This window comes from Ranitomeya imitator, chromosome 5 (assembly GCF_032444005.1).
Source record: "Ranitomeya imitator isolate aRanImi1 chromosome 5, aRanImi1.pri, whole genome shotgun sequence".
Classification (NCBI taxonomy): Eukaryota; Metazoa; Chordata; class Amphibia; order Anura; family Dendrobatidae; genus Ranitomeya; species Ranitomeya imitator.
Genome location: NC_091286.1, coordinates 53543695 through 53554978, shown reverse-complemented (window position 1 = coordinate 53554978; position 11284 = coordinate 53543695). Strand labels below are relative to the sequence as shown.

General features: G+C 43.6%; 1 protein-coding gene across 17 annotated transcripts in view; it reads left to right on the top strand.

The window, feature by feature from the left end:
- Positions 1 to 6155: 6155 nt before the first annotated feature.
- The window catches only part of NRXN1 (neurexin 1), a 1975072-nt gene continuing 1969943 nt past the window's right edge, over positions 6156 to 11284 (top strand). For 13 of the 17 annotated variants that reach the window (XM_069768673.1, XM_069768667.1, XM_069768666.1 and 10 more), the window contains exons 1-2: positions 6161 to 6273; positions 8423 to 9689. In XM_069768673.1, the coding sequence (XP_069624774.1) occupies positions 8966 to 9689 (724 nt within the window). In that variant the 5' untranslated portion in view covers positions 6161 to 6273; positions 8423 to 8965. Of the gene's footprint in view, positions 6274 to 8016; positions 8144 to 8422; positions 9690 to 11284 lie in introns of those variants that run through there. The other 4 variants (XM_069768671.1, XM_069768670.1, XM_069768660.1 and 1 more) reach the window with 3 other exon arrangements.

The following is an 11284-nucleotide window of genomic DNA, read 5'->3' as shown; positions in this document are numbered from 1 at the left end:
CATTTGGAGACAGGGCACATTTCAGTGTCTAGGCTGCGTCGCCTGCTATAATGTAATAAAAACACCTAATATTGTGCACCCACTCACTGGTAAATCTTACCCCGTTAATGGTTACTTCATGTGTGATCCCAATAATGTTGTCAGTATTCCGGGTTTTCCAAGTCACCTTGTGAATGATCTTGCCCTTTAAGATGGAGTTTGCTGTTTGTGTCTGCCCTACTTCCTTTTCGCTTGTTTAAAACCTGGATCAGATGTCAGCTTCCTTACTGAAGTATTCTGCTTCCGTTCCCCTTCAGCTCAGCTGCTTGTTCTACTGTGCTTCTGCAGCGCCCCAGAGATCTGGTCGTTGCAGTATGACACTCTGCCGCTAAGGGGAGTGATGGTACGTCTGATGGCACTGAAGGAATTCTACTGACCAGGTATCACCAGCACACATTACACTTCACACTCCAGCCACTAGGGGGAGAGAAAGGCTTTATTGATTGGGCCACTCCTCACACTTGTTAAACTAGGGGTTGGATAGGAAGTTAGTCAGAAGCTGACTGGGTTGGATTCAGGCAACATCCCGTGGCAGGGGGTGTTGCAGGGAGAAGACACAGGAAGGTCTCTGTCAGGCGTGGGAACCTGGCAGGTGCCTAGCGAACAGAGCAGAACGTTACGGAACCGCGCCTGCACTACCTTGCGGCGGTATCTTAAGAAAGAGACACAAAGCGAAGGATATTGTGGAACAGTGAGAAACGAGATCAAGCACAAAGGAGAGCCAGTAGGAGTCGTGCCATGAGACCGAGGCAACATCCTACTGAGGCACGTAGCCGGTGGCCGGAACACCGCGGAAGTAACTAACTCTATGCCTTACTTGGAACTCCGCAGGACAGTTAATTATAGGTTGGCTGTCTACCTTTAATTTCCTACAAAGACATAGGGGGCAACGCGTGGAGAGGGGCGTCTCTAGGGTCCCGGAAGAGCTCCGAGCCTTCCCATCATACGGGTGCGTCCTAGCCATAACATACCTGGGGGACGAGAAACTAGTAACATCAGGAACAAGAGAGAGAGAGAAAGAATTAGAAAGAACGAACGAACGAGAACAGAAGTTGTGAGGACTATTCCGAATGCTCAGCACGGTAGCACTACAACACACAGGCGCTAGTGGTAGGCAACGATTTCCACCTGCAAAGGGAACTCTTGATGTGCCCATCGGATCGGCCAGTCTCAGAAAGCCATGTTAATCGTGCTCTGGATTGAGGATCCTGAAGACTTCAGTAAAGAGGTAAAGAGACTGCAACCTTGTGTCCTCGTTATTGACTGCACCTCACACCATCACTATCCACCTTACTGGGAAGCCCTGGGGACATACTTCACCTGTGGGAAGGTATACCATCCAGCTGCCATTCCATCACCCTAGCGGACCCCACAGCAGCGTCGGTCACCCTGACCGAACACTTCAGGTGGCGTCACGAATCCCTGACAAACTGTACCACCTTTATTGGACGCCCCTTAGCAGGGTCGTGGACCGGGTCTAGCCACCGTGACAGCCTCAGAACCGAACCAAAGAGAGGCCCGGTACTGAGAACTCGTGGCCCAGTGTCTGGGGGCGCTTCACTTCTACCCGTGGCTCTGGACATTTTCTGTGTGTGTAAGCTACACTCTCTAAGTTATCTATAGTCTGTTGACTTTGGAACTTAACCCTTGGTTCACTCCTCCAGGTAAGAACTCTGTTTCTGAACTGTGTTTTTGAACTATGTTGCTGGACTGTGTTTTGCTATTTAATCCTTTATTTAATCCCCCTGGTGGGAGCTGCTGGAATCTACACCGCTGTAATACTTTAATGTGAACTTGTTTCTGGACCTTACCCGTGTTTATGCCACAGCTCAGATCAACTCGAGAACTAGTTTCTGGATTTACCTGTGTTCATACCACACCTGGGATTAACCTGTGGACTTGTTCTGGACTTCCCTGTGTTTACTACATACCTGGATTTGACTCTTTCTGCACCGACAGTGTTTTGGATCTGCACCATGTTACCTGTCACACTCACCTTTTGATCACCTTGCCGAGGACTCTGCCTTAAGAACTCTACCGATTTGCTGTATATGTTTCAAGGACTTGTTTCATTGCAGGTCACTGTGGGTAGTCAGTATATTGTTTTGGGTGCTATTGCTGTGATACAAATACACTATTTGCACTAAAGAAAACCGTCTCTGTCTGTCCATTGCCCCACGCTACCAGAATCCTCAAGTTCCTACAATAGTATTACAAATGTGATTTATGTGGTCAAGTGCCCATGTGGTCTCTTGTATGTTGGGGAGACAAGACAGCTAACATAGAGAAATTCAAAAAACATATAAAAAAAGTAGCCTCACCAAAACCTTGTCAATGACAAATGCACTAGCTCATTGTGTTCTAATGCTCAGCTCAGTGTGAGCTGGTTGCCGGGCTGAACAGTAACATTTGTCACCACTCAGAAATGCAACCAGATGTAGCAGAGTTATGGATTGTCATGGGACATCACCATAATGGGTTATCGGCGGACAGGTGAGTATAACTTGATTTTTTTATATTAATAAATGGGTTAAAAATGGTTATTGTAGGGGAGGGTGTGGCTCAAATAAATGACTTTTTTTCTGTGTGTATCTTTCTTACTTTTGATTACTTACTTTTGATTACTCTCTCCATTACTAACCCCTGGGCTTGGTGTCAGCGGACATAAAACAGCTGACATTATCCCCAAGACTATTACCCCACTTGCCAACGCACCAGGGTTAGTGGGGAGTGCCGAGGCTAAGTGTCAGAATTGGCACATCTAACGGATGCACCATTTCTGGGGCTGCTAACGGCTGGTGTTTTTAGTCTAGGAGGGGGCCAATATCCATGACCTCTTCGAAGCCTATTAATATCAGTCTACAGCTGTCTGTTTAGCCTTTGCTGGTTATTGAATATAGGGGGACCCAGCTTCATTTATAGGGGGGTCCCCACCTTTTAATAACCAGTATAGACTACACAGACAGCTGTGAGATGATATTAATAGCTTGAGAAGCTCCATGTTTATTGCCGCCTTCCCAGAATAATGACACCATCTATGGAAGTCCATATCTAGCCATCTATCTAGTCACTATATTTTTCTAATACATCTATCCAGTATCTTTCTACTCCATCTATCTCCACTCTATCTATTATAGCCCTGTATCTATCTCTATAATCTATTTGCTTGAGAAAGGTTCACACTTTTTTTTAACCGAAATTTCACCATTATTGTGGGTTATTGAATCACCCTAAAATCACAGGTGTGTCATTTTTCTCACTTTATATTGAGGTTTGCTAATTGCCTGGAGGCTTGGCACCCTAACAAATTGAAAATGACTTGTGACGCTTTTGATTTTTCTTTACTTATTCATCTATTTCTGTATCTATTATCTATTTAGAAGAAAAAAATGGAACAGCACCATATAAATGAATTCAGGGTGCAGGGCCCTCCAAACAAATATCTATTTGTATAAATAACAAAAAAAGAAAATAGGAGGCAGCACGCCAATAAATGATGAAAAAAGTGGACTTTATTAGCAAGGTGTGGCAACGTTGCGACAACATATGGGCTAATAAAGTCCACTTTTATCATCATTTATTGGCGTGCTGCCTCCTATTTTATCTATCTATCTATCATCTATCTATTATCTACTTATCTATCACTTATCTATCTATGTATCTATCTATTAATTCTATATATTATCTATCATCTATTTATCTTTTTATTATCTATCTATAGATCTATCAATCTATTATTTATCTATCTATGTATTTATATATTATCTATCATCTGTCTATTATCTATCTATCTATCCATAATTTATCTATCTGTCCATAATTTATCTATCTATTATCTATTATCTATCATCTATCGATCTATTATCTATCTATCCATCTATTATCTATCTATCCATCTATCTATAATCTATCTATCTATTATATATCTATCATCTATCTATCTATCTATCTATCTATCTATCTATCTATCTATCTGTCTATTATTTATCTATCTATCTATTATGTATCTACTAGATGGTGGCCCGATTCTAACGCATCGGGTATTCTAGAATATGCATGTCCACGTAGTATATTGCCCAGTCATGTAGTATTTTGCCCAGTCACGTAGTATATTGCCCAGTCATGTAGTATATTGCCCAGTCACGTAGTATATTGCCCAGTCATGTAGTATATTGCCCAGTCACGTAGTATATTGCCCAGTCATGTAGTATATTGCCCAGTCATGTAGTATATTGCCCAGTCATGTAGTATATTGCCCAGTCACGTAGTATATTGCCCAGTCACGTAGTATATTGCCCAGTCACGTAGTATATTGCCCAGTCATGTAGTATATTGCCCAGTCACGTAGTATATTGCCCAGTCACGTAGAATATTGCCCAGTCATGTAGTATATTGCCCAGCCACGTAGTATATTGCCCAGTCATGTAGTATATTGCCCAGTCACGTAGTATATTGCCCAGTCATGTAGTATATTGCCCAGTCATGTAGTATATTGCCCAGTCACGTAGTATATTGCCCAGTCATGTAGTATATTGCCCAGTCACGTAGTATATTGCCCAGTCACGTAGAATATTGCCCAGTCATGTAGTATATTGCCCAGCCACGTAGTATATTGCCCAGTCATGTAGTATATTGCCCAGCCACGTAGTATATTGCCCAGTCATGTAGTATATTGCCCAGTCATGTAGTATATTGCCCAGTCATGTAGTATATTGCCCAGCCACGTAGTATATTGCCCAGCCACGTAGTATATTGCCCAGGGACGTAGTATATTGCCCAGCCATGTAGTATATAGCAGAGCCACGTAGTATATTGCCCAGCACAGAGCCACGTAGTGTATTGCCCAGGCACGTAGTATATTGCCCAGCCACATAGTATATAGCAGAGCCACGTAGTATATTGCCCAGCACAGAGCCACGTAGTATAGAGACTATAGCCCGTTGAAGTCCTGCTATACTCACCCTCCGCCGCCTTTCCCGCTCCTCGCCACACTCCCGGGATCGCTCCATTGCAAGCATCAGCTCCTGGTCCCAGGGCTGGTGTGAGCAGGACCTATGATGACGTCGCGGTCACATGACCGTGACATTACGGCAGGTCCTTGTCGCACACCAGCCCTGGGACCGGAAGCTGCCGCTTGCAATGGAGCGATCCCGGGAGTGTGGCGAGGAGCGGGAAAGGCGGCGGAGGGTGAGTATAGCAGGTTTTTTGTTTTTTTTTATTATTTTTAACATGACATATTTTTACTATTGATGCTGCATAGGCAGCATCAATAGTAAATAGTTGGGGACACACAGGGTTAATAGCAGCGGTTACGGAGTGCGTTACACCGCAGGCCGTTACCGCTGCCATTAACCCTGTGTGAGCGGTGAGTGGAGGGGATTATGGAGCGGGCGCCGGGCAGTGAGTGCAGGGGAGTAGGGGAGGGACTAATCGGACTGTGCCCGTCACTGATTGGTCGCGGCAGCCATGACAGGCAGCTGCGGAGACCAATCAGCGGATGAATAACCGTGACAGATCTATCTGTCTGCTTGTCTGTCTATCTAATATCTATCTATTATCTATCTATCTATTATCTATCTATCTATCTATTATCTATCTATCTATCTATCTATCTATCTATCTATCTATCTATCTATCATCTATCTATTATCTATCTATCTATCAATCATATATCTATCTATCTCTCTATTATCTATCTATCTATCTATCTATCTATTATCTATCTATTATCTATCTATCTATTATCTATCTATCTCTATATCTCTCTATTATCTATCTATCTATCTATCTATCTATTATCTATCTATCTATCTATCTATCTATCTATCTATTACCTATCTATCTATCTATCTATCTATCTATCTATCTATCTATCTATCTATCTATCTCTATCTCTTTCTCTCTCCGTCCATCTTCTCGCCTCTCTTGCCCCGGCTCGGTCCTGTATGGCCGCCTGCTCAGTGTATTGATCGCCCCCGGATGCCGGGGCCGCTGCTGCCGGTGGCTGAGGAGCCGGCGCTGTCCGTGGTGCCGCAGCAGCGCTCGGGCAGACCCCGCCTCGGTCTGCAGACGGACAGCGCCAGGCGTCATGTGCGCCTCCTCTCCTCAGTCCCCTCCTTCACTCCTGGAGATAGGAGCACAAGCTTGGAGCCGCTGAAAAGGCAGAGCTCTCCTCTGTAGCCCGGGCATTCTCCCTGACGAGAGCCATTGCAGCCATAAGGAATAAGCCTGCAGGTAATGTGTGTGGGGGGCTGCCCTCCTGTGTGTGGGGGGCTGCCCTCCTGTGTGGGGGCTGTCTGTGAGGAGATGATGGGAGCTGCTGGGTGCGCGGTATAGTGAGCAGGTACCGCTGCTGCTGTGAGGAGATGATGGGAGCTGCTGGGGCTGGCTGCGCGGTATAGTGAGCAGGTACCGCTGCTGCTGTGAGGAGATGATGGAGCAGAGGTGGCAACTTGTCTGCGGTAATGGCTTCTAACTGCTGGGAGATGGAGCGGAGGCTTCTTAATCTGGATTCTGCTGTTTTCGTAATGTCTATGCGACGGAATAATGAAAAAAAAAAAAAAGATGGGAGGGGTGGGTGGATTAGGCAGATCTGGGATGTGTTGCACCCCTGGTGCTATATGTCAGCTGCATTATCTCCTGCTTCTCCCCATTCTAGGGGTGGTGGGGGGCTCAGGAGCATCCCCGGCTTTCTGGGGGATGCAGACAGATACAGAAAATCAATCATTTCAGCAGGGATGGATGAAGAACACGAAATATGATGATGAAATGAGAGGAAAGATTTGTGGGATGGTGCTGAGCCTTGCCAGAGCCCTGGGGTATGGTGGGCATCATGCCCTCCCTGTGGTTTGGGGGGGTCTTGTGAAGCTCCTAGAGAAGTCAGGACCCCCATTCCCCCACTAGATGCCATTCCACCCGGGGCTTTTCGATATGAATGTCCGTGACTTCTGATCTCAGCCCATCATGGGTGGTGGGAATGTGACTGGTCAACTTAAAATGCTACAATTTTCCTGTGAGCAGAAGCCCAGGTTATAGCAGAAGACCGGGGACTAACGAGATTGGTCTTATGATAGGTAACGAGGCGATGGTAGAGTAACTCACCTCCACACATACCTAGGTTTAATCATGGCATCGCATAAAACACAACACGTTGTGCCGTCTTCGGATCACCCATCTTATTCTCCTCGCTCTTTGTCATCCCCTAATTTAACGTCTGATTAATGTCGTTAGATTTCTCACCAACCGAAACCAAAAAAAAAAAAAGGTGTTTTGCTTGCAGACATAATCACCGAGTGGATTTCCTGTCTTTTCTGTATTAGTAGGAGAATGCCTTGTGGTGGTGGTGCCACCTCGGCGCATTAATGCAGGAACTTTGCCCATTGGCATTTTCTTTTTTTTTTTTCCCTAAATGTGGCGGTTTAAGAATCACCTTGTTCTGGTCATTTGTGGTTATAGCTCGAAATGGCAGCTCGATGCAGGGCAATAAATTATAGATGGTTTCTGCTTGTTAAAAAAAAAAAAAAGAAGGTGTTAATTAGAACATTGAGCTGCCATGTCTGGGCTATAAATTAAGGTGGGATTTTCTGTACGTCGACGACCTTCTGCTTGCCCATCGCTGGTCTCGTCACTGCTATGAAAGGAGCTAAGGAAGGAAGAAGGAAAGGAAAAAAATATCCCCTGAAAAAAAAAAAAAAATGAAAACATTATTTTAAATAAAACCAGAGTGACAGATGTGATATCGACGGCCGTTCTCTGAATAACATGTGGATTTCTGCTTAAATCCTGGAGCTCACGAGTGAGAGATGTAACAGCTGTACCGATGATCATGGAGGGTTTACGGCGTCTATAGAGTGCAGTGTCCCCTTAATAAGGAGTAAATGATTTTTTTTTGTGTGTGAGTGTGTGTGTGGGAGGGGGGGGGGGAGGGAGGGGATTAACCCTTTAGCAAGCGAAGGGCCCTGTGAGCATGAAAAGTGTGTGGGATGGTGGGAAGCTAAGGGTACAAGAACCAAAAATTGGATTTTTTTATTTGCAGTAGTAGCGATCATGGCAATACTAAGGGGAGAAAAGAGCCGAGGGAGCCGAGGAAATAATGCCTGATATGGTGATTATTACATCTATTCAGCATTCATTCACATCCCGCCTCACCTTGTGAAAATTAAATGCTAGCGTCTTAGCTTGCAAGTAGCTGCTGAGATAGGGCTCTCCCTCATCTTGCACAGTGGAGGCGCCTGATAGCTTTGTATGGATTTTTATTCTTCATAGGGTATAAGATGTAGATACAAAGTAATGGCTTTGGTGTGGTAGGATCTTCTCGTTTTGTTACAATGTATCCCACGATTGTTTACAATGTAAATATTTACCATATTCGAATTGTTTTCAGATTGATGGGTTGGATTAACTCACATACGACTGGGATCGCCTTGTTGTTGTGGAAAGGAAAGAAGAAGAATTCTTAAGATTTTCCTCGTCGATTCCTTGACATAATTTCTGCCTGACTGGGAGAGAAGGATCTTGGAACGCTATGAGTGATGATTCATGTCCTCTTTTGTAGTGTCATGGCATCTTGTCCATGATCTACACTTAGCATGGGATTTAAGTGACAGATGAAGAGAACATTGTATGCTTAGCTCTTAGTAATATAGGAAGAGATTATTTTTTATTTTTTAATTTCGGAGGCTGGACTTTTACCGAAAATATTGTTGAGACAGAATTGGGATCCATCACGCATATCACCATGGATCATTAGAATAAAAGGCATTTCATTTTAGGTTAATTATCGCTATAGACTGATCACAGGTAGCCTGCTCAGATAAAAAAAAAAAAAAAAGAAAGGACCATAATATTTTGGATAGTTACCACAAAAAAAGGCAATCTGGAAGATCTACGCAATTTAAAGGACCCTGAAGACATTAAGTCATTAAAGATGGCTAGTGTTCTTAAACAAGGGGTCCTAATTATCTGGATGATCCTTATTCTTGGATGCATGGTAGATATTGGTTGTGGTCTGGAATTTCCCGGAACAGAAGGCCAGTGGACTCGCTTCCCCAAGTGGAATGCATGTTGTGAAAGCGAAATGAGTTTTAATATGAAGACCAAAAAATCGAGTGGACTTGTCATCTATTTTGACGATGAGGGTTTTTGTGACTTTTTGGAACTCATCCTCTACGAAGGCAGGTTGAAGTTGAGTTTTTCCATTTTTTGTGCTGAACCAGCTTCTCTTCTGACAGACCTGGCTGTCAATGACAGCAACTGGCATTCGGTAATAATCAAGAGAAATTTTAAGAACACCACGTTAATCTTAGACAAGGAAAGCAAATGGGTAGAAGTGAAGTCAAAACGGAGAGATATGACGGTTTTCAGTAGCCTCTTTATAGGAGGGATCCCTCCAGAGCTAAGATCTTCTACTTTAAAACTAACATTTCCAGCAGTGAAAGACCATAGTCCCTTTGAGGGCTGGATAAGGGATGTCCGGGTCAATTTTTCCGATTCATCTCCTGTATCAAGCCACCTTATCACTGTGGAGGACACTACAAACCCATGCGACAAAGAACAAGTGTGTCTGAATGGAGGAATTTGCTCAGTCGTCGACAAAGAAGCCATGTGTGATTGCTCCAAGACTGGTTTCCAAGGCAAAGACTGCAGTGAAGGTAAGAATACGTTCCCTCTGGTCCTAATTGTTCAGTCATATAATCTGTGGACATGACTAAGCAGTTCAAGGGCACTTGCATGTTTGTAGATCTTTTTGTTTTTTTTTAGTTGATACCCCTTTTTCCTAGCCAGTCCTTATTTATCGTTGCTTGCTCTTTATTTGAATAGTTTCTAGAGTGTTTGTCATTTTGTTGTTATAGGAAAGTAGGGAAGAAAAATGAAGGTCTTTGCATCACCCAAATGAACAACAAAAAAACACACATACTGTATTACTGTGAAAAGTACTTTTACCTATTTTACATATATGGAGTTAAGTCTTTGCTTGGATATATGCACATTGTCTGTAAAATTTGTGGTTGAGGGACCCTACTTTGATACCAATAATTTTATTTTTTTTTAATAAAATTAGATTTTACCTAATAACCGTCAAGGTTTCACCCAAATTAGCAGTGAGCAAGGGAATCAGTTAAAGCCCCCAGAACCCAATGCAAAATTTGTAACAGGCCCCGTGGCTGCACTTAGAACACTGGTGTCTTCAAATGTGGCAAAGGAGCCAATGGGGCCGTCTTGCACTAGGCCCTTTGTGTGCTTGCAGCTTTTGCCACCTTGTATAGTCACCCTTTGTTGTAACATATAAGGTAGTAGAGCTAGTGGCTGCTATGTCCCGAGGGCCCTGTCTCTGCCATTACAGGATCCTCAACAATGGAGGAGGTTACAGTCAGAGGAAGGAAATGAGAGTGAAAAAGAAAGTATATAGAGTGTGATCACTTTTTCTGATGATGTATATCATTGGGATTGGCTTGGACCCATGGAGCTCCGACTAAAGACCACCATGCCCATTAGATGACTTTCGGCTGAACGATGCTTTGGCCGATCGTTCGGCTGACAGCCGTCTCAGCCAACTATCCCATACACGAGCGTGCACATTGTACCCAGCACTCCTGTAATCTCTGTGAGAAAACCACCGACTGGCACTTTGGGTGGTGGTTTATCTAAGGGAGAACAATGTGATTGGCAGTCCAAAATCGGCCATCTGCGATCAACATTGCAACCGCCGTCCAAACCTTTCGACATCGGCGGGTGCAGCCAACAATAGTCTCATATATATGGAGGCCTTTAGAGGAGAATGAAGAATCTAGATTTTTCGCTTGTAAAGTGACTACAATAATGTGGTTGTGTTTCATTTCTGTTTCAGCATTTTCTCCACTAATATTTAGTTACTGTAAATGCACAAACATCTCATACATAAATAAATACATAAAATAATAATAATTCAGAAGTTATGGATTCCAATATCTTTTTACTAATTAATCTCATTTGGGCTCTAACTTACAATAAGGATGGATAATATACTGTATCTTAGTGGTAGCCTCCAATGATATTGTTGGACGCGTCTCGTAAAAGAAAGATGACAGCGGCAGAAACAGCTCAGAATGGGTGGTCTTCACTTGGGTGACCCATCTGGTAATGTCATAAGTGGTTACCTTTAATACAGCTACGTAAAGCATGGTGAAGGAATTCATGACTTTACCCTTGGTATATATGTTACATGTTTAGGACTTCCATGAATGACAGAATCACACTTTTCTCATTA